We start from the raw sequence: 24,643 nt of genomic DNA on the forward strand, positions 1-24,643 counted from the left end.
TTTACAAAAACACTCCGGACAATAAACCCAGCTAGCACTACACATTTCCATTATGTTATACAAACTCGTTTTTTTTATTCAATAAACCGCATTAAAGAGTGAAAGTATTGGAGTTAGTTGAAGTCGCTGATACAGTTGTCGTTAAGGGCCAAATAAACTGGATTGCAAGTTGATATGATGTCCAATTACACAGCGTCTAGACAAAATGCAGAGAATAGTGTCAGTAAAGAAAAGAATACATTTGAATCTCATTGTGGTGTCACTTCCAGTAGTTCCATTGTTTGTCTTTGGAGACATTTTGTGTCTTCGAGCTTTGGATACAATTCAAATTCTATATGTTTCTACAACCCGAACAACTACAATAATTCCAAAATGTGTTTGCCCATGTATCCCAACGTAACATCCCTTCATCTGTTCCTTTGTGGCTTTGTTCCACTGTGACACCAAGACAGATATAATCCCACTGTAGACGCCAAACCTTCACCCCATACAGTGGGGAGAACAAGTATTTGATACACAGCCGATTTTGCAGATTTTCCTACTTACAAAGCATGTAGAGGTCTGTAATTTTTATCATAGGTACTCCAGAAAATCACATTGTATGATTTTTAAATAATTAATTTGCCTTTTACAGCATTGTCCAGATGACTCCCGCTGCTCTCATGTTTTGCAGTCCTCTCAGAAAGATGTTTCAAATCTTTGTAACCCGTCCTCAACCAAGTACCATCTCCACCAAATATGGAAAACAGAAGAGTGCCTTCTTTTGTATGGCAGGACCTGGTCAATGACCTGAAGCGAGCTGGGACCACATTATCAAAGAAAACCATTAGTAACACACTACACCGTCATGGATTAAAATCCTGCAGCGCACGCAAGGTCCCCCTGCTCAAGCCAGCGCATGTCCAGGCCTGTCTGAAGTTTGCCAATGACCATCTGGATGATCCAGAGGAGGAATGGGAGAAGGTCATGTGGTCTGATGAGACAAAAATAGAGCTTTTTGGTCTAAACTCCACTCGCCGTGTTTGGAGGAAGAAGAAGGTTGAGTACAACCCCAAGAACACCATCCCAACCGTGAAGCATGGAGGTGGAAACATCATTCTTTGAGGATGCTTTTCTGCAAAGGGGCCAGGACGACTGCACCATATTGAGGGGAGGATGGATGGGGCCATGTATCGCGAGATACAAAAATCCCTGCTGCAGTGTGTGCAAACCTGGTCAAGAACTACAGAAAACGTTTGATTTCTGTAATTGCAAACAAAGGTTTCTGTACCAAATATTAAGTTCTGCTTTTCTGATGTTTCAAATACTTATGTCATGCAATAAAATGCTAATTAATTACTTAAAAATCATACAATGTGATTTTCTGGATTTTTGTTTTAGATCCCATCACTCACCGTTGAAGAGTACCTATGATAAAAATGACAAAAATTCTACATGTTTGTAAGTGGGAAAACCTGTAAAATCGGCAGTGTATCAAATACTTGTTCTCCCCACTGTATGTCACCGATTTAAAACATGGTGCACTATTTTTGACCAAATCCCCTAGGAGCCTGGTGCAAAGCACCAGATTAGACTGGAAATAGGCTGTCATTTGGGATGCAGATTAAGAAAGTTTGGCTGTTTTGGTCCCTCTGGCACCGAACCAGACACCAGCTAAAGCCACTGCATCATTCGTCTGTGGATCAGAGGGAGCGGCTTCACCTCCATCTCTACTGACGATCAATAACTCCTCCACATCACCAGTGGTGACAGACATTTTAAGTACATCTTAGAGTCCAAATCTAGAGCACAAACTGATGTCGGGACTACACCAGGGTCACCGATAAACCATGGCAGTGTCATAACTGGCTCACCAGCCTCTGTAGTGCCCCCACTTTGACCAGGACCCACAGCTATGTGGCTAAATGCAGTATGCTGTCCAGGGGTCGGACATCATTGTTTTAATCTGTGTGCATGACACTAGCTAGTACACAGAGAACAGGGGCTCTTTGGTTAATACACCGGGCTAACACAAACAGAGGTGTGAACAATGATCCCATTACAGGACATGGCCAAATCCTACAACAGTTAGGAACGCTGCCATGGTGGTGATCAGAACTGAACTTAGGAGACTGAAAGGAAAAGGAGAACTACAGAGCTACAGTAGTGAGGTATTGAAAGGTTTGGTCCTGATGAATGTGTTTCATTAGTGACTGCATATATTTTCCTCTCTGGCGCATGGCCAAGCTCCAGGGCAACACCATACCACTTGAGCTACACGGAACATACCGTGGCCTGTTCAGAAGGTGCGGTGATCTAACATCAGTTCTGCCTTTTATATCCCAACAAATCCAATTACCTCCTTGATGCGCGGGCCTAGTCCGAGATGCGATTTCCAGCCCAGATTGTGCAACATCACAGCAATCGATCACTGTTACATGAAAGAGGGGCGGGACCGGGAGAGGCAGGACGAGAAGGGAGGAACCATTGGCACCCCTCCATTAGTCTCTCCATTCCTCTGTTGTTGCCCCTCCCACAACAGTCCCATCAAAAATAATAACTAGGGAAGCCAACATGATGAATGTGGCATGTAGAATAGAGATAGGACAACCAATATTATCTGCCATCCATAATCAACCAAATAAATTGGTACATTTCACACATCAGGAAACCTGCTAAAGTCATTTTCTTCCTTTGCATTCAGTAACTTGCAAACAAGTGTTCAGTGTTTTTTCTGTGTATTATCCAACGTGCTCCTTGTACAATGTGTTTGCTTCGCTGATTACGAACAACTTAGCTTGAGGTTCGTCCATCTGTCGAGGCCTTCGGGAGTCCCAGCAGTATTTTAGAAGTAGATCAGAATAAAAGAAAGACCATGAGGACATGCTACATAAAATTATCATACAGCATGGGACTTTAAGGTCAGACCATATTAAGCATTACTAAGTATATTAACTGCCCTACTGCATACTGAATTCCCTTGCAGCTGTTTGTATACATAGTATTTGTGCGTATGCGTTGTGTTTATGTGTGTGTTTTTTGTACATATACGTTTCTCAGCTTCTATACTGCATGTGGCTATAATTTATAGCGTGGGAGAATAGTTCCTCCCTGCCCATCTGTACCCAAGGTCTGTGTTACCAATCTAACTGGAATTCCAATCAGTTAATTAAGTTTGCCAGCAGCTGTCTGCCCGGAAGGGAGTGTTAATTGGAAGCAGGTGGAAGGCAGAGGTGCCAGAAAGATATCTTTTTAGAAGACAGGACTCTCGAAAAAAGGAAATAAAAGAGAAAGAGTACAGTATTTCAATTACCAAGGTGGTTGGTTGCTCTCGCATATGTGCCGATAAAACAGCCCCAAGTTCTGGGTACAAGAATAGGCAGCAAATAGACTTCAAAGAACATTTGAAATGTAAACAGATAGACGCACACAATCAAGCGGAATGCTGGGAAGGTTATGTGAAGTGTGTGTTTATAGTAGCATGGTTTGGGTTTATGGTCGCGGGAAAATCAATACAGTATAGTATCTCAATTGTTTTCCCCAGGATATTGATTCAATACACTGACACCAAGAATCCTATTCTATACCGACGGAAAACGTGGGTAGATTTTGGGATTGGGGGTAGAATGTTTATTTCACCTGCCACGCTGGTGGGTGGTCACACGGCTCAATATAGTGAAGTTGTATCACTCGCTTTTTTAGGATATAAAAATAGTTAAGATGGAATATATGCAAGTTGTGATTTGTAGGACCATCAATCTTCTCAAATCTTCAAAGCCATACTATTTTAAAGTAAAACTATCAAAACAAGGTCTTTCTTCAACCAGTGATTTTAATATTTTTGTGGATGTGATAAGTAAAAAAAAAATGTAGTAAATAGTTTAGTGCAGGAACTTCTCCGTTTACACTTTTTCCTCTGCTCCTCATATAACTTATGCAAAGTCACGCAGAGAAACACACGCAATCACAGACTAGTCATACAATGAGATGGAGTGAACACGATTACCAGCGCTCATCTGCTTTAATGGCAGAAAGATGGCAAATGCAAGGCTTAATTTGGAGTTATTTCACTTCACTAAACAGTAATAAAGCATAATGTTTAAGTGTCAAAAGACTGTATGACATTGTGGAAATACCATAAACATGAAAATCAGCCACATGACAAGTTGCAGTGAAAGGCTGTCAGAGGAGGAGCAGGGAACACAGGCACAATCCCCTTTTTATGGACACAGAGGAGGAGCAGGGAACACAGGCACAATCCCCTTTTTATGTACACACAGAGGAGGAGCAGGGAACACAGGCACAATGCCCTTTTTATGTACACACAGAGGAGGAGCAGGGAACACAGGCACAATGCCCTTTTTATGGACACACAGAGGAGGAGCAGGGAACACAGGCACAATGCCCTTTTTATGGACACAGAGGAGGAGCAGGGAACACAGGCACAATCCCCTTTTTATGTACACACAGAGGAGGAGCAGGGAACACAGGCACAATCCCCTTTTTATGTACACACAGAGGAGGAGCAGGGAACACAGGCACAATGCCCTTTTTATGGACACACAGAGGAGGAGCAGGGAATACAGGCACAATCCCCTTTTTATGGACACACAGAGGAGGAGCAGGGAACACAGGTACAATCTCCTTTTTATGGACACACAGAGGAGGAGCAGGGAACACAGGCACAATCCCCTTTTTATGGACACAAGATGTTGAAAAGTATCGGTATGGTGACACTTTCCTTGGTATTACTTGTTATTTACCAAAGAAAAGAAAATCTCCCATCCTTAGTTTCTGTTACCATGGTAACCTTTCAGGGCCAACTGCAAATGTCTAATCTGTGATATTTTGGCTTAGACTCAGGTAACTAGATTTGTTTCTAGAAATAGTTATATTCTTTAGCAAACATTGTGTTTTATGGTGTGACTTTTTGTAAATGTAAATGTTAGTTTCTAAAATTGCTTTTTTATTAAATGTTTTATTTTATTTTTGGTTGCTATTTATTCAATAACTTAATTTAAACTTCATCTGAGTAAGGTTTCTAAGTAGCCCAAGAGCTCATTTCTGATGTGTTCAATGAACACTTTTCATGGTATTCTTCTGCACATATACAAGTTTAAAATTAAAACAGTTAATACAGCTGATTTATTATGAGGTTTAGTGGTTTTTGCAATGTATGTCTTGATTATCAGTGAGAAAAACTGAATTACAAATTGAAAAAGTGAACAATGCAAACAGGATATCGCAATTTCTAATAAAGGGTTAGGGTTTATAGTAGCATGGTTAGGATATCCAGTAGCATGGTTAGGGTTTACAGTAACATGGTTAGGGTCTGAAGCAGCATGATTAGGGTTTACAGCAACATGGTTAGAGTCTGAGGCAGCATGATTAGGGTTTACAGTGACATGGTTAGGGTCTGAAGCAGCATGATTAGGGTTTACAGCAACATGGTTAGGGTCTGAAGCAGCATGATTAGGGTTTACAGCAACATGGTTAGAGTCTGAGGCAGCATGATTAGGGTTTACAGCAACATGGTTAGGGTCTGAAACAGCATGATTAGGGTTTACAGTAACATGGTTAGGGTCTGAGGCAGCATGATTAGGGTTTACAGCAACATGGTTAGGGTCTGAAACAGCATGATTAGGGTTTACAGTAGCATGGTTGGGGCATGGAAAAGGCTGATGCTGAGGCTCACCTGCCCAGGTTGATCACTCCTCGTGGGATACCTGTCGGTGTGTTGAAGGCTGGTAGCAGCTTCTCCCCAAGTTCCAGCACTTTCCTCTTGAACATCTATTAGGAAGGAAGGACATGTTGTAGTCACTCAAAAACCAAAAATGAGGTACAGCCCTGTTCAAACATATACCATCAACACAGGCATAGCCCAGTGCAACAATACTCAAACACATACTGCCAAAACAGGTTTATTACATGCCATGTTACTGTATGTAAATTATATATTATTATTTCCCATTTAGAAGACACTCAACGGAAAAGGATTTGCAATTATCCTGGTCCAGGGAACCAAGCCACAATTGCCAGGCCTTGTGCTGCTACAGAGGCTCAAACAGTCTCTGTTTGTGAAAGGTTTGTGAAACCTTTTTGTTCCAAGAAAATAACCTTTTCACCCAACAAAGAAAAAACGACCAAAGGACTCTGTCTCCCACTGACTTTCTCCACAAAATGTTGTTGAGATGAAAAAGATTCACTGTCATGCACAGTAAGGAGAAGTTGGAGTGCTGCTTCAGTACCGCTACTTTTCGAAAAGCTTCGCAACCTCTCTCCACAAATAAAGCTAATTACGCGAACATAACAAACACTGGAACGACAGAGGCACAGTACTTCTCTGGGAAGGATTAAAAGCAATCTCACTGATGTAATCCACAGCAGTTCAATTAAACCCACACACTTTCAGTTGGCTGTCTCTTGGAAGCAGGTCCATGGGAGGGTGAAGCGCTGTCTCAAAGTAAGATTAACAGGTCAAACAAATCTGGATTCCCTGCTGAGTAAGAGTTAAGAAGACGGAGGAGAGAGAGGGCTACATCGAGAGAGAAAAACGGGGGGCAACAGAGACAAGCGAGTGCTGTGTTTAGATTTGACATGCAAGGCTGCTATGGAGAAGGAAGAGGTAAAGAGGAGACGGGAGAAAAACAAAGATGAGAAGAAAGAGAGAGGTAGAAGGAGACAGACACTGTGTGTGTGCATGGGTGTGTGTGTGTGCGCCTGCATTTGCCAAGTGTCACAGTGCATTGGCAGTCTCTGCGCTTGACCACGAGGTGACTCAGCTAAAAGAGCCAGTGAGAGCGAGAGGAGGAGGGGAGCGCAGAGCGTTCTGACTAAACACAGCCGTGTCTCCAACGGCGTCCTATCACCCAGGGCCAGAGGAGTTCAGAGGAGTGCATCCGGATAGGGATTAAGGGGGCTGCTTGGGAGACGGCCGTAAATGCACGTCAGAGTAACCAGCGGTTGCAATTAGGATTATGATCATCATTAAAGCGGCTATGAGTCGCCTGTGCCATTGTCCTAAGTGAATAATGTGATGTGGCTCCGGCCTCTGGCATTCAATTCACTGTGTCCTGCTGCAGTGGTGAGCGGAGAAAGGCACTGTAATCTGCACTATCTGAGGACGTACCTGGATTAGGTCTGAATGGGTGTGATCCAGCCTTTCTGTCTCGGTGTTTGTGAGCAGAGTAGGCATCACCGGCTGACCTACAGACACATGCAGGATATGGACACGCATGCTCTGGGACACACTTTGGATTCGCATTCACACGGATGCTCTCACGTAGGTGCTGACATTCACATAGAGCAGCAGGAGTCATCAGGGAACCTCATTAAACCCATAACCGTTTGAAATTATATTCAATTAGACCAATTTAGAAGGACGTCAACCTAACGGTTTCAACAATGTAGAATGACGTCTTACATTGCAACGCTAGTTCCTTATCTTAGATCAAATATACCATGACAAAGCACAAGGAATACCACAGAATGAATTCACGTGAAATGTTCAGACATTTTGGACAAGTTCGCACGTTTTCCCAAGTATGGGCCCGGATAAGAGTACACACTCAGGCATGCACAAAACCACCCACTCAGTCACCCAACCACAGAGAAAGGGAATGCAGCCGTGAACTCGCCAAATGCCTATTCACTATTCGTCAGCCGATTCAAGGTCATTTTCTGAAATCCAATCACACATACAGAAGGTCTCTCCAGCACGGCATCAAATACATGAACTGAGAGAGACTGATCTCCTTCTAGCAGCTCAGGATGGCCTACTCTCCTCCCACAATTCTCTCTGAGCAAACCGGGAGGCCCAAGGTGGATTTGCACAATGAGAATCAACCCATACTGTATGGTGTTTGATTAGAAATAAGTGTACGTAAGCGATAGTTTTTTTGCGGTTGTTTATGCTCAATTGACCGTGTTTTATACAGGACCACTGTGTCACGGTCATGAACTGCTAGGTTGATACAGTGGGGCGGCATATTGTTAGAAGAGGGCGATGTTCTCTGCAGATGGTCATTAGTAATCCCTAAAAACAGATAAAGTGGAGGGACCAGAAGGGTAATCTGTTGCTTGCCCCAAACAAACACAAAATCACACAAACAGGAAATCATATTTTTCCTCATGGGGACAGGATAATTGTCTCGACAAGGTCAAACTCTTCGTGTTTACCTGTCCTTGTGTGGATTTTCAGTGCTCACAAATCGGGTAAAACGAGGACACACAAACATCGAGAGGCCATAATCTTCAATTATGTCTCGCTTTTATTTTTCCTTGTTTATCAATTACTTATATATTAATTACTGCAAGAGCACTTTAGCCGGCAGCCAGGGTTTGATTTCTGCTCAAAACAGGCATCACTGCAGGTCCATCTCGCATCTTAATCTAGCTTCCCCTACAGGGTAAACCTAGGCTCCAGTAACAGCTGTAAGCACTCAGCAACACCCTCCTCTCTCTCCTCTCCCTCAACAGTTTCACCACACAAGTGTCTGCGGAGACGTGCTGCTGTTGTACATGCTTCACACATTGTCTTTGCCCATCCATCCCACCTTCAGATCCTGGCGTGTATCCACAATCCCTACCACTTCCATCGGACTAACGGACAGTGCCTCGCCAAGGAGAAGCATTGATCTGCCGTGACAGGAGACAGCTTGCTTGCTTTGCTTTTGGAATTCTCCCTTGGATGTTGGACAGGAAGTAGGTGACCCAATGGCTGTTCTCTTCGGGGTGCAGGAGACACGTGGCGAGCACTAGAGGGACCAGTGGGCACAGGCGGAGGGGTATACAAAACAGTAGGTTTGGCTTTCTTGTGAGCAAGTGAATGGCCTGATTTGCATATGTCCTAGAGTGCCGTTTAGTAGTAAAAATAAAAAAAACACCCATGACTGTGTTTGCTAGTGACAGAGACAGGTTGCTGCATTTTGCCATTATCAGTCCAATAGCCCTTGTAAGAGATCCTAAAAATATACATACCTGAATGTTGTCATTAATATGACTTAAGACAATGCCAATAATAGTACAGGCCACATTAGTCTTACGTGTCACATCAAGATAAAGTCATGCATATTTCCTATAGGGTTCTTGCAAGTGTAGAGATATTGGAATTGTTTTATTAATCCGCAATCTTCATTCAGAATGACTGCCAGCTTGGAAAAATGCATGTTATGTATAGTAGTCCATTCAAAAACATGAGTGAAACAAACCATTCTGAAAAAGGAATTGTGAAGAAATTGTATCCTATGAAGACTAATTTGGGGCAACACCGTGGTTGTTTCACACCACTTAGTGGTAGTTTAACTCTATGATTATAATCAAAACCAGTAATGTTAAACTGAAAATCTACATTGGTTTACACTGGTCAATGTGCTGTGTGTTGTGTGTGTAAATTACACACCCAAATATTACACACTTAAATGGTGTTTATTGAGCAGGTGTTTAATAATGAAGAAATAATGATGGAATAAGGAAGAACCAATAAAAGAACCAAAAATATATATTTTTTTCTCAGTGCACAAGTTTGTTTCTACCGCTGTGCAGAAACTATGGTCTCAAAATAATGTAGGATTCACGAGACAAAGACTTTCCAACAGCTAGGTTTTTTTGCATAAGTAGCATACAGGTGTAAGAACCTACCCAGGCAAAGATTTACAAAAAAAAACATGCTTATACAACAGTTCTGTTTTATACTATGCTGACTGTTAGTCTACTGTGGCTCACAGACCAATTAAGGCTATACATTATAGACTCAAATTAACTCACAAAAACTGTTTTCAAGTAAAACTCTGAGGACTATTGGATTGGGACAATTTGCTACATTTTCTATCCATTTTCTAGCTTGCTGAAGCTGAAAACATCTTTTGCATAACAGTACAGAGAATAACTGCAAACCGCTATCTGAGGCCAGATAATGCCAAGTTTTACCCAATGGCCCTGTTCCATTACTGCCGTTTATGACTCTCATTTTGACCCTCCTTGTGAACACTAAGCAAAAAACTAATAAAAATGCCAAAAGGGACAGACGACATGTGTCACCGATCACGGCCTCCTCCCTTTCCTTGAGAACACAGTGAACTGACTAATGGGACTTTGACAGTCAGGGACGAGGCCCATATAATATGGCAATAAACCAGCTTCACGGCAGAGCAGCGCTGTTTCTGCCACGTATTAGTGGCTTTCGGCGATGTGCACCGTACGTCAGCCAGCCAGATACATTTCACCCCACAATGTCACCCACCAGCTCAGTGGGAAAAAAACACATTTCCAGGAGAACAAAGTCTCATATATACATGGCTGTCATCTTTTCTGCCATCTCTCCCCTTTGATGACCGGGAAGCAAAGAAAGAGCAACTGAATATGCTAGTTGAAAGACAAAAGGAAACAGGAGGTAGAAATGTTGTAAAGGGTGTTATGTTTCTCTATTGATGTAATTTTTCCTTAGTACAAAGGTATTTTCCGTTTTGTTGTATTGTATTTTATGCTTTCCTCTGGCTCTTTGGAGGGGCGATACGCAAAGAACGCAGCATGCTTTGATAACAGTTATATGTATTGTCCACTATAACACTAACTGTTGCCAAAGTACACATTAAGTCACCTCAGTTTCTCATATGATAAAAATAGGATACAAATCTGAAAACACGGTGGGAGACACAATGAGAATGTAGACCTCAGAATAATGAATTATTCCTGTTCGGCAGCTGTGCCTGATGTAAATGGAGCCGAAAACACAGTCTCTGACTGTCACAATCCCCCAATTCCCCAACCAGAACAAAAACTCCCATACTTTATTTACTGCATTTCCCATCCTCTCTCATCACTCCATTTCTTAATCCATGGTAGGCCTTTACTCAAGGTGGCAGCTGACTGTACGAGGCTGTAGAAAGGCTCAGGATTCCAGAGCTGTCATCCTGAACGGCATAACTCCTATATGTTGTTTTTTTCTGTGGCAAGCGCTGGGTGACTGGGTCTGAGAGCCAAGAGACCTTGACTGCGTTGACCCGTTGCTCCATTCGCTCATCTCACATAGTGTCCAAAAGAGGGGAACGGTATTTAGGAAAGTAATTGAGGTCGGAAGAGCAGGAGACCAGAAAAAACCTGTAACAAGGTTTGGAGCATGCGAGTTGCCCATGTGGTATCTGTAGATGTTTAGAGGTCATGATTTCTCTGTCCTTACACAACAACCAGAGGTCAGTCCATATTTGACCTCCTGCTTGACCTCTGTGGGGTTACACACTGTTCATAGAATATAAAGTATACAGAACATGAATAAATTACATACAATATAAAGAGAATATATATATATATATATATATATATATATATATATATATATATATATATATATATATATATATATATATATATATATATATACACACAGACTATACTCATTCAAGGGTATTTTTTAAATTGTACTATTTTCCACATTGTAGAATAATAATAGTGGAATCATGTGTTAAACAGATGCAATAACATGTAATATTGAAGATTCTTCAAAATTACCACTCTTTGCCTTGATGACGGCTTTGCACAATCTTTGCTTTCTCTCATGCAGCTTCACGAGATAGTGCTAAACTCACCCAGAATGCATTTCAATTAATATGTGTGCCTTATAAAAAGTTAATTCATGGAATTTCTTTGCTTCTTAATGTCTTTCAAGTTTAACGTTTATTATATCCATTCACCATTGTATTGTGGAGGTGATCTCTACATTTGCTATGAATTCTGGAACAGAACAATGCAGATGATTCAACCACAAAATCTGAATATTTGCTTTTTCAAGATTGAGTAGACCTTGTGTTTTTATGAAACACATGTATTATTGCTAACATTTGCAATTGTTACATCAAGTATTTGTGCTACGGTTAAATGTCCCTTTAAACGATCATCAACTAGTTTCAGCCAATCATCAGTCATCTAAGAAAGGCATAAATACAATGAGCTGACCTTCTCTAAATGAATGCTGACAGTGGTTAATATATTCTCTGAAACATAACACTGTATTTGTTCAAACACAATACTCTATTAGCTTAGCAAGAAGTGACTAGGCAGCTGTTAGAGCCAGCAAAGGATCTTGGAACATTAAGTTCCTAGCATATGGTGCCATACCCTTTCTAAGCAGTGCAATTAATTTAGCTTCCTTTCATGACTGTGGACACTTTCTCTTTAAGGTTTTGCTTAAGGCTAAGGAAAATAGACTTGGCATTATAGTCTGCTACGATTTTCAATGTTCCCATCAAGTTCATCTTCATTAGGTGGCTTTTTCCACTTTACCTACACTAACTTGATGTAAATTGGAACCCTATTGAAGTGCCATAGTGCCACTACCTGATATAACCACCACTGATAGCAGTTGGATCATATATGGCCACAGAGTACTGTATCATTCAACCACTTGTTGTTAGCACTAGTTGTTGGCCCACACGGCAATAATTGGATGTGTTTGACTCGGGTGGTCTAGGAGGACTCAACTGTATGCACCTCAATGTTTTACAACAAACCTGTCTGTTTTAGACATGTGATACCAACAGTGTAGTGTTGATTTTTTCATCGTCATTAGGAGTCAGACAGGCAGGGCAGTGCAAAATGAACTGTCAAACTGGGGTTACCAACGGAGTGGCTGCCCAGAGGTGGAACTCTGGCCAATTGCAATCATGTGCTTTCTATCATATTGTGTTGTAGCCTACTTGCATCATAATTGGCAGACATGCAGTCAAATACAATTTTTTTGTTTTCCAAATTGGGCTACATAAAGGCAGCATACAATAAAGATTGGGATAAAGATCAGGCTGGTTAAAATGCAACTTGTGTATATATATATATATATATATATATATATATATATATATATATATATATATATATATATATATATATATATTGCATATATATATATATATATATATATATATATATATATATATATATATATATATATATATATATATATATATATATATATATTGCTCCCTGTTTCCCTCCCTAGAAATATTATTTTAAAACTCCTTTCTACTTGTACCTCAAAACAAGGATTTGAATAAATGAAAAATGATTTGTGATTATCCCTCACACCTTTGAACAGTAATTGAACAATTTGCGGATCACATTATATTTGTGGATTGGTTCCTATTTGTTTGTAACATTTTGACTCAAGTTCTGCAATGTTTTATACTACATATAAATCCACAATTGCACAGATTCTACAAACAAATACAACCATTATCTGTAAATAGGAAACACAGTCCACAAATGTAATTCAGAATCTTCAAACAAACATGTTTAAAATGTACATTTATAAAAACGTTATTGGAAGAAATGGGTATAGGCTTCATTACTAGATAAAGTAGCATCACTGTAGTGACACACAAGCCGGATTTATTTATCCTTTTCAAAGTAGTTTGTTATTTAGCCAGCTAACACGCCAGCCAGCCAGCTAACACGCCAGCCAGCAAGCTAACACGCCAGCCAGCCAGCTAACACGCCAGCCAGCCAGCTAACACGCCAGCTAGCCAGCTAACACGCCAGCCAGCCAGCTAACACGCCAGCCAGCCAGCTAACACGCCAGCTAGCCAGCTAACACGCCAGCTAGCCAGCTAACACGCCAGCTAGCCAGCTAACACGCCAGCTAGCCAGCTAACACGCCAGCTAACACGCCAGCCATCCTATGTTGTGATAGTTTCACTTGTAGCTCTTCGCAAAGTCATGGTAGAAACATTTATGGAAAGGCTTGACGAGCAGCAACTAAGTAAAGTGCAAATTGAAAAGAAATACATGTGGAGTATGGAAATCATAAAATAACTATAGATAATCTGCAATTTTAATATTAATTATATATCATAAAATCAAATCTTTCAAGTATTGTTTTGCAGCGAACAAATCAAAAGTAACATGTATGCTAACGGATGGCCAAAATAATTATCTTTAAACAGACTTCCAATAATAGCACACCTCCAATCTGCTTGGCTGCATCTCTATAGTATTTAATTAAATAAATAAAAATGGAACCCACCCTAACACAGAGGGTTCCGGTGTGAACCTTTACACAGGCTACCTTAATGACCTTTTCAGAGAGGTTCCTCATGAAACCTTTGGACTAAATCTCTGCTTGAGGGGCAATTTTTAGAACCCCAATAAGGAAGGAAGAAAAGGAAAAAAACCTCCCCTAAAATGTGCATGGGAGGCAATGCTTCCTCAATGCTTCCACACAGGCGAATGTTGAACAATCTCTGCCAGATTTTTTGAATCAGCCAATCATATTCAAACATCAAACATTGCACTAATGTAAAACATTCTTGACTGGTTAGTCATCAGAAGACAGCAGAAAGGCAACAGGAAGGATATTGGTTATAGCATTTGACTTCTAACCAAATGGTTGTTAGTTCAAATCTCCAGCTGGCAAGTGGATATAAATATTTTTGTTGAAGTACAAAGAACTTACTTAAACTGTGTGATATACCAGCCAATGGAAAGACAGACATTTCTCAAATGCACCTTAGTTCAACATTTCCATAACAACTGTGAGAGTCAATAGGATGTCAGTGTCTGCTAAATGTCTAAATTGTCTAAATGTCTAAATCAAATTACCCAACTTAGTAAAGGTTTGGTTTAAGGTTGGGATTAGGGTGAAGGTTAGGTGGAAAATACAGTGTAATTAATTAATTAAAGTGTCACTGCTGTTGTGGTGGGTTAGGGGTCACCCTCAATAACCTTAGGGGGTGGGTTAGGGGTTACCCTCAATAACCTTTGGGGGTGGGTTAGGGGTTACCCTCAATAACCTTAGGGGGTGGGTTAGGGGTTACCCTCAATAACCTTAGGGGGTGGGTTAGGGGTTACCCTCAATAACCTTAGGGGGTGGGTTAAGGGTTACCCTCAATAACTTTAGGGGGTGGGTTAGGGGTTACCCTCAATAACCTTTGTAGTGCCTCACATGACTACAATGTAAATCATTACATTGAAGAGGTGACCTATTCAACAAAGAAGTAGATGTTCTAGTAAATAAGTGTTTACACACTGTGCGACTCCTTATTCTTTGTAGTCTACTGTTTACTCTGCGTTAGTCAGCATCTATATATTAACTTTGGAGGTTGTGAGCCAGCTCGTGCCTTTTACTAAACTCTTTCTTGAGAAATATACACGTCTGAGTCTGAGCTCTGCTACTTGGAATTACACAGCTGAGTAAGATGGGAAACAGGATAATGAGCAGTGTCAGTACATGGTAACCAATGAATCATTACATGAATAATATCATGGGCACCATGGATAATTGACATGTAGCTAGATTAGCTACCATGGGAATACCCCAGTCGATCACAAAACTGCCCAGAGGTCGAATTACTGACATCCAGTAAGAATCTTGAGACTCAAAAATACCTGTGATATGCCAACATCTTGGACAAAAATTATGTCAGTTGAAAACCTGCTGTGGGGTGCTACAGTAGCTGCCAGATATCTGGGTTGTAAAACCTGTGGCGTTGCTTTGAGAACAACCTCGTTTGCTCAGAATTATTGAAGTTGAACAAACAGTCGATTCTTACAAACAGTAATCTGTCCTGGTTTGTTTTTACCTCTGTCCCAGTGGTTTAGATCGTTATTAGTATTGGATGCTTTTACCATCGATTCCTATGGGCAGTCTGGGAGGCTTGTAAATACTACAGTCTGTGGCAGCAAAACCAAAGATCAAGGGATAAATGTACTACTTGTGATTTTACCCGGTGCCAAAAACACCAAAAATAGCACTAGCCAGAACCTTTTTGACCTGTGTGGTGTCCCTCAGGGAATGTTTGATTCCCTTTTTTTTTATATGCATGCCGATGTTGAATCTGGTGCTCACAGTTGGTAAATTTCGTCCATGTGTGCTTGGCTTATTACACTATAACCAAGCCAGAAAACATAATTTCATCCTTACAGTTTTTTTCTTTTCCAACCACAATATACTATACTTTTGTCGCTTTCAGTCACTGTTAAGAGACACATTTCCTGCTGATTGATTTCATTCTTCATTTCACAGGTGGCTGGTGGTAGATGACCACAGGGGGAGCAGCAGACTAAGCAGGTTAACAGGTGTCTCAGGGCAGGAGAGCTGATGTTGGATCAGTTTCGCCCTGTAGGTCACAATGACTAATATTGCACAGACAAGGGAGACCAGGTCCTAGAGCAGCACTCCCACTTTAAAGATCTAGTTTGAGAAAAACATGCAGTTTGAGAAAGAGCTATATAAGCCAGAGAGTTGGATCCAATCAATATACGCCCTACAGTAATAAAACACATTAGAATGATATGAACATATGCTGGTTAGGTAATTCCAGCAGTATGGTTCTGCAAAAGATTGGATAAGTGAGGCTTGTCTCCAAATCGTGATCTTATCATACTTAGTTTTGAAGTGAAGTTTGTTTCTCTAAAACAGTTATCATAGCTTGTAATTTAATTCAGTATTTCCGAAGCAGATAGAGCACAACAAGAAACTCTGAATACCTTCAGGGGGTGTCGTAGCAATCTGAATTACCTATGCGATTTCCATTAAGACTATCCTCCACACTGAAAGTTGTCAACAACCAACACATTGCTAGCTACTTGACCAAAAGAGCTGAGGTGAAACAACATGCCATTAATGTATTCTGGCGCACTGATTTAAACCAACGCGTAGAGCATGAGAGTCTGAACTGAAGGCTGAAAGTAATTATACAGATGTGTCCAGAGTGACCGCCGTCTGCGTGGAGTCCTCTGTCTGTCTGTTCGTCGTTCCCGCCAAGGTGCAATTACACAGGCATTGGCAACCACGCTGTCCCGGGCAAGGCGACAGTGAGCCCCTTATGTTCCCCATGGTCTAATTAACTAGAAGAGGGAGACATACTGCGCCTATAAAGGCATGCCATGATAAATAAGAAACTATGTCTCTTGGGGAGTGTATGAGTTGAGTGCTGAGATGATCAATAAGCACTAAGAGCAGATATAGATTCACTTCAGTTATAGCCTCCACCACCAAGTGGCACTGTGTGCTGCTGTTTTAGAAGGGAGGTCCAAAAGCATTACTTGGCCCCGATGCTGACTGTTACATTGTTTTCCTTCTAATACACTGGAAAGAATAAAACAAATCAATATGTGGATTCAGTGTCTAATTGAAAGTCGACCAGCTGTGATAGGATTCTGACATTTTAATCCAATGTGGAGAAAACTCTCACTCTTTTTGCAGGTTGGCTGAAGTCTTACTTTAAGGGTAGGAATTAACCTCCATCCCACTTTGCTGAGCGAACTCACAATCCTGTCACAGCTGGGGTCTGTAATATAATGTGATTAATCAATATTCAAGCCAATTTATTTATTTTCTTTTTACTAAATCGCAATCCTTTTGCAGATGGTTGCAATTGTATGTTGAATCAACCCCAATCTTGGCTTGTAAAGGGTATATGTAATTCCTATTGGGATCTACCCAACAGTTACACAATCCAACAACTGGAACTTCTAACAATCTGCAACCTGCCACTTGGACAGTGGCATTTTATTGCAAAAGCTAACCTGGGCTGCAGACCAGAAGGCCCATCTGGCAGATGGCCTCAGGCTATTGGGACTAAAATATAAATAAAACAAACCAACATTTAATTTAATCAAATTAGGATTATTGGAATTTCTTGGGGGGAATTAGGTGATTTGCCAGCGGTTAACAAACAGTGGTCCATATTTGGAATTGAAATAAGTGATTGGTTGTCTCTGATGCAGTGGGTTGGCTGTGTCTAGTTTTTGGCCTCTTTTTTCAGAACTCTTTTTTGGGTTGGCTCTGCTGTGGCTGCTGTAAGCAAAGAGGACAACACTGAACGGCTCAGTGGGGCAAAACTGATGACAGTGTGCATTGTTAGAAAGGGACAGAACTGTGTCAAAACAGAAACGCTGACACCTCATAATATTAAAACAAACAAGATGTTTTTCTAAATCCAGTTTCAGTATGGAACTTGCTAATGGTGAAGATAAGATCATGGTTTTTGATTTGCTCTTCCTCGAAAGGCATAGTGTATTTAGTTTTTCTTGTCGACCATTTGGGAACCAAAAAAATTTACTAACACATTAAAAGCTGTTTGCCAGCATAGGTTACAATGAATGGACATGCATACGACAATTTAGATGAAGAGCATCACAGACCTGAAAGCCATGGAAAAGACATGCTCGCCAAAATTACTGAAGCCGCGGATAAAGGTACATGCCAATAGTTTTTTTTTATGAACAGATATAGACAATGTATAAGAAAGACAATCACTCAACACAGATGTCCCTTCTGCTTTAAAGCAATGCCATAATTAGATGGATGTTGATACTTGACCTATATATTTCTACAAGATGTATAAGAAATGTGTGAATTGGAAATGTTTTTGTTCCATATCCCCCTCACCATGGCATCAGCCATAGCTAATGGTTATGCTGGGGTGAACGGCCTTGCTCAAGGGCTGAAAGACTGAGCAAGAAAGATTTTTCACAGTGTTGGATAGGGGATTCAACCCAAAAAGCTTTCGGTTATTTTCAGTTTTTGGCCCAATGCTCCTACCTGACTTCGAATTTGTTTCTTTCATAGAAATAAATGTCTATCTAGAACCTAAGACTGTAGGCCTACATGGACTCATTCTGCTAAAGGGTAGAACATCTACAGTGGTTTGATACACTGCCGATTTTGCAGGTTTTCCTACTTACAAAGCATGTAGAGGTCTGTAATTTTTATCATAGGTACACTTCAACTGTGAGAGAAAAATCCAGAAAATCACATTGTATGATTTGTATGATGATTGTATGATTTAAATAATTAATTTGCATTTTATTGCATGACATAAGTATTTGATCACCTACCAACCAGAAGAATTCCGTCTCTCACAGATCTGTTTTCCTTTAAGAAGCCCTCCTGTTCTCCACTCATTACCTGTATTAACTGCACCTGTTTGAACTCATTACATGTATAAAAGACACCTGTCCACACACTCAATCAAACAGACGCCAACCTCTCCACAATGGCCAAGACCAGAGAGCTGTGTAAGGACATCAGGGATAAAATTGTAGACCTGCACAAGGCTGGGATGGGCTACAGGACAATAGGCAAGCAGCTTTGTGAGAAGGCAACAACTGTTGGCGCAATTATTAGAAAATGGAAGAAGTTCAAGATGACAGTCAATCTCCCTTGGTCTGGGGCTCCATGCAAGATCTCACCTCGTGGGGCATCAATGATCATGAGGAAGGTGAGGGATCAGCCCAGAACTACACGGCAGGACCAGGTCAATGACCTGAAGAGAGCTGGGACCGCAGTCTCAAAGAAAACTATTAGTAACACACTACGCCGTCATGGATTAAAATCCTGCAGCGCACGCAAGGTCCACCTTCTCAAGCCAGTGATGAGACAGAAATAGAGCTTTTTGGTCTAAACTCCACTCGCCGTGTTTGGAGGAAGAAGAATAATGAGTACAACCCCAAGAACACCATCCCAACCGTGAAGCATTCTTTGGGGATGCTTTTCTGCAAAGGGGCCAGGACAACTGCACCGTATTGATGGGAGGATGGATGGGGCCATGTATTGTGAGATCTTGGCCAACAAGAAGATGGGTCGTGGCTGGGTCTTCCAGCATGACAACGACCCGAAACACACAGCCAGGGCTAAGGAGTGGCTCCGTAAGAAGCATCTCAAGGTTCTGGAGTGGCCTAGCCAGTCTCCAGACCTGAACCCAATAGAAAATCTTTGGAAGGAGCTGAAAGTCCGTATTACCCAGCAACAGCCCCGAAACCTGAAGGATCTGGAGAAGGTCTATATGGAGGAGTGGGCCAAAATCCCTGCTGCAGTGTGTGCAAACCTGGTCAAGAACTACAGGAAACGTATGATCTCTGTAATTGCAAGCAAAGGTTTCTGTACCAAATATTAAGTTATTCTTGTCTGATGTATCAAATACTTATGTCTAGCAATAAAATGCCAATTAATTACTTAAAAATCTTAGTGTGATTTTCTGGATTTTTAGTTTCCGTCACTCACAGTAGAAGAGTACCTATGATAAAAAATTAAAACCTGCTAAATCGGCAGTGTATCAAATACTTGCTCTCCCCACTGTATATGTGCTCTTCTACACTAATTATGTAACAACACTAACTTGATCAGCCAGTAAACTGAGATAAAATGGACTAAATGCTATTTGACGTGACTTTATATCGTCTGCTAGGCCTGTAGAACTGTCTTACGTGTTGTGTTTGGTCAGGTTAAGGAATTGATTTGTGGTTCTGGGGTTTCTAAAAACTTGGTAGCCCCTGAACACAAAGAATGGCTTTCAAGGCATTTTTGAGCCAATAGTAATGTTTATTTATACTTAGACTAAACTTGCAGCAAAAAAGTTTTTTCAATATTGGCAAATAGGTAACCAACAGAGTGCTGGAGTCCAAAGGCAAACATTATTTAGTAATTTTTCCCTTGAAGCTTTTGGAAATCCAGCTTACTTCAAGCAGAACTTTCACAAACTGTAATACACGGTTTAATTTCTTGTTTTTTCTAAAGCTCAACATGCACAGTAGCACCACTTAAGCAATTAGCTGGCTTTCATTTAATCAAGATGTTCAACAGTTTAGTCAAATTACTTTTAATTTCCTCCAAGTTCAATGTGTACAGTAAAATAATAACAATAGTGTGTGTGGGGTTGAAAAGTAGGTTTTCTTTTTTACACTACAGCAGTTTTACAGAGCACGTCATCATTTAAATAACCATAACATAACACTTCAAAAGAGTTGCTCTAGCTGTGTCATAAAGCAAAGATATACGCACACCCAGCGCTTTGGCCAGACCACTAACCTGGAAGGCATATGAACTAACTGAAAATGTTGTTCACTCAGTCTAGTGTGGGGTCTAGTATCAACGTCGGGCCAACGCCCCAGGGTGAACCACCTGGCCTGGGCAGCGAAACAGGGCCCTTGAATGCAGCCCAGTTGCTGTCTCTAAATGCAGCTTGGCTGCCACCCCTAGACGAAGCACACCTGCCCCCAATCAGGCCTCGTCAGGTGGAGCTAAAAGGGTCACAATAAGTGGAAAACTGCTGATTAGCAGGATTGTGTTTCCTGCCCCTATGTTTTGTTTTATTTATCTGTTTGATTGAGTTATTTTCTTTTTGTTACTGAACTGTCAGTGTCTCCTTGTAACACCGGTAATTAACATGGCATTCTCCACTGAACAAGTGCTGTTGCTGGTGATAGTAGAATTGTTTTAGTTGCTCATACATGAAGCAGGACCGGAGGATGTCACCGCTCATTCCACTCCAATACACAGTGTGCAGGTGTGGTATCTGTCAGGATAGTGTACCACGCTAAGGTTCTCACCCGTTTACACCATAAGGATTTTTTTATCTCTGATGCAAATCTGGCCACAAGTTTCTTTCATCTAGATACAACTATTGTAGCGTAATGACACACATTTTCACACTACCTCAACTACAGCTGCAAATCAATTATTTTCTTCTACCGTGAACCGGCAGACACACTGGATCAAGACCCTTACCAGCCGTGTGAAGCTTCATGGAGAGTCCCCATTGACAACCTATTGCAACTTCGGAGACAAGAGACCATGTCTTCTCAGTTAGACCAGCTTCCAGAATCACAAGGGGGGTATTTCTATGAAGGTCTATAAATAGGATGAAGCCCAGCTGAATCTGCATCAGCTTGCACAGCACCATTCTAACACACACTGAATCATAATGCACCGCCAGACACCAGATTTCAAAGCCTTCATTACAAGCTTTGAGCTCCATCTATAGATCTATCCATCCATTCATCCGAGTCTTCTAGCGCCACCCCATAGGCATGGTTACAGTGCCATTGGAAATAGGGGGTGATGGTGCTAAGGGCTGATCAGATGCGAAATGTCTGCAGCAGGTGGATGATGTCAGGTCTGTTTGTCATTAAGAATGTGACAGTTTCTCCAGAGCCCAGGCTGAAAGGAGGGGGGAAGGGGACACTGGGTACCTGTCGGCTCGCTCCAGAGCCAGACAGAGATTGGAAGTAACAGGTACCCTCCTACACACAGCGGCAGACGAGGAGAGGAGTCATAGAAAATAAACTTAAGACCTACAGAGTCTTGTTACAACATGCTGCTGGCCTGTATAAAACTTTGCAATAATAAGTTTCTATTCCGAGGCTTTCCACAGTTCAAGGAAAAGGACATCATATAGAATAAGCAGCCAAAAACCAAATGTTTTACAGAGTTAGAACATAACTACAAAATTCAATCGTTAGAAACCATGCTAAGATTCATATGCCAGACAAATGGTTAACCCTTTCTTTTTTATAAACTGGGTGGTCGAGCCCTGAATGCTGATTGGCTGTAAAGGCTGTGACGTATTCAACCGTGAACCCCAGGTAAGACAAAACACATTGTTTTTACTGTTCTAATTATGTTGGCAACCATTTTACACTAGCACTGAGACACCTCTGGGGATTGTGGTATACGGCCAATATATCAAGGCTAACGCGACTGCACGCTGGTACACCGTGCTGCCTCCTCCAAGCCTTATCACTTAAGTATACGACACACACCTACGATACATCATAAGGTTTCTGCACGACTAACTCAGCGCACTGCTGCCGGGGGACAGGGAACACAGACCCGAGGATCATGCTGAAGGAGTCTAGCCAGGTAGAATGAAGAAAAAAAAGGAGTGGAACCAGAGGATTGAGTATGACCGGTAATGAGATTGAGTGGGGCGGTGGGAGGGAAGAGCCTGTTCCTGGACACAAAGTGGTAGAGGGGAGGGGAAATGGATGGCCGGGTCTGTCTGAGAGACCAATTACACGCAGATCCAATTTGGGTTACCTCTGGAGCCCAGTGTCTTCCTGTCTATATTAAAGCTGCTACAGAGTCAGGGAAAGGAGCAGGTGTTGTTCTACTTTACAGTAATGGTGCCTGATGGCTGCGCTGGCTTCAAAGTCCTGCTTCGTGTGCTTGTCAGTCATCTGTAAGAGAGTTTTAGCGGTTTCTAGAACAGCAGCCATGTTTGTGCCTTCCTACTCCTGATGTTGGTAACTAGGTTCGTCCGTTCCTGGTAAAATTACCTGCTGTAAAACAGAACTTGCTGATAAGCATTCTGTGCTGTTTTTTTCATCCATTTCAGTCGGTACAGGCTTGTGGCGCCGGTCAACAAACGGGATATCGGCCTTTTGACAGACAATTTTATAGGTTGTAAAAAAATATCTGAAATCCCAAATATGGTATACTATCTGTGACTGTAAAAGTGGGCGTACTGTCTGTGACTGTAAAAGTGGGCGTACTGTCTGTGACTGTAAAAGTGGGCATACTGTCTGTGACTGTAAAAGTGGGCGTACTGTCTGTGACTGTAAAAGTGGGCATACTGTCTGTGACTAAAAGTGGGTATACTGTCTGTGACTGTAAAATAGGGTATATTGTATGTGACTGTAAAGGGGGTATACTGTCTGTGACTGTAAAAAATGTATACTGTCTGTGACTGTAAAATAAGGAATACTGTCTGTGATGTGCACGGTAACACAGCGTACTGTATGCTGCTGTGACTTTGACACAGGGTATACTGTCTGTGACTGAAACACAGGGTATACAGTCTGTGACTGAAACACAGGGTATACTGTCTGTGATTGAAACACAGGGTATAATATCTGTGATTGAAACACAGGGTATACTGTCTGTGACAGTAGAAGAGGATATACTGTTTGTGACTGTAACACAGGATAGAGTGTCTGTGACTGTAAAACAAGGTGTATTGTCTGTGACTGTCATCTACCTGATCCAAACTGATATATTCCTGATGTATTTATTAATGCAGCTGTAGTTTAATGTCATGGCCGTCCATTTGACTGACAATATATTGTATGTAATCTACCCTCGACTGGAATCACTTGCTTTCCATAGACATTATAACAGGCAATTCAACTTATACTGCTGGGGCTGGGTGCCGTAGATAACCACAATTCAATCTCCTTAAAATTCACAGCTTTCCCCCTGAAAAATGACATTTCTATTTTAGCTTTTCAAAAGAAATTGCAAACTGTGCTTCCACAATAACTACCCAAAAGAACATACAAAAGAAGTCTCCCTCTGGCTAGTGGTGTTACTCTATATCTCCTTATAAGCCCTTGAAATAGGTCCATAAAAACCTGTAACACCTTATGAAACAAACATTTATTGTCATATTATACAAATCACAGATGACAAGAGCTGCATTGTTTTAATGGGAGCGGGTGGGAGTGCCGACACACTTGTTTGCTACAGTGGAGTAACAAGCCGTTAACTGTTGTCTTCCGCTGGCTATGAGGATCATGGAGACAGGCACAGATGGTGGGGAGAGAATGGGAAAAATGGGCCGGATGACTGAAAGTTTCTGGGACATTTAAAAGCATGCATTCCTGTAAAATGCCAAAGACACAGTAAGCAAGCATCTGTGCCCAGAGATGTGAACAGCCAATGGCAGGTGGGATTTCACTACAAGACAAGAAGCAAACACACACGGCATGTTATCTATTACCCACGGATCGGAACTGATCAGAAACCTTTTTATGGAGTAAAAAAGGCCTTGAAGAATAAATATAACGGGTTTGCCGGAGGTTGGAGGCTTACCCATGCCACAGTCTGCTCCTTCCTCCTATCAGCGCTGCAACAGCATATGTTGTGTTTGACATTTCTGGTGCCCTTGGTGCCGAG

At 41.5% G+C, this 24,643-nt stretch overlaps 1 protein-coding gene across 2 annotated transcripts in view; it reads right to left on the reverse strand.

Moving 5' to 3' along the window:
* LOC105006133 (mannosyl-oligosaccharide 1,2-alpha-mannosidase IA) overlaps positions 1-24,643 on the reverse strand; it is a 226,817-nt gene that overhangs the window by 17,374 nt on the left and 184,800 nt on the right. For both annotated transcript variants that reach the window (XM_013131541.4, XM_013131542.4), the window contains exon 5: positions 5,675-5,769. In XM_013131541.4, coding sequence (XP_012986995.1) covers positions 5,675-5,769 — 95 coding nt within the window. The remainder of the gene's footprint in view (positions 1-5,674; positions 5,770-24,643) is intronic.

This window comes from Esox lucius, chromosome 20, assembly GCF_011004845.1.
Source record: "Esox lucius isolate fEsoLuc1 chromosome 20, fEsoLuc1.pri, whole genome shotgun sequence".
In the NCBI taxonomy this organism is placed as follows: Eukaryota; Metazoa; Chordata; class Actinopteri; order Esociformes; family Esocidae; genus Esox; species Esox lucius.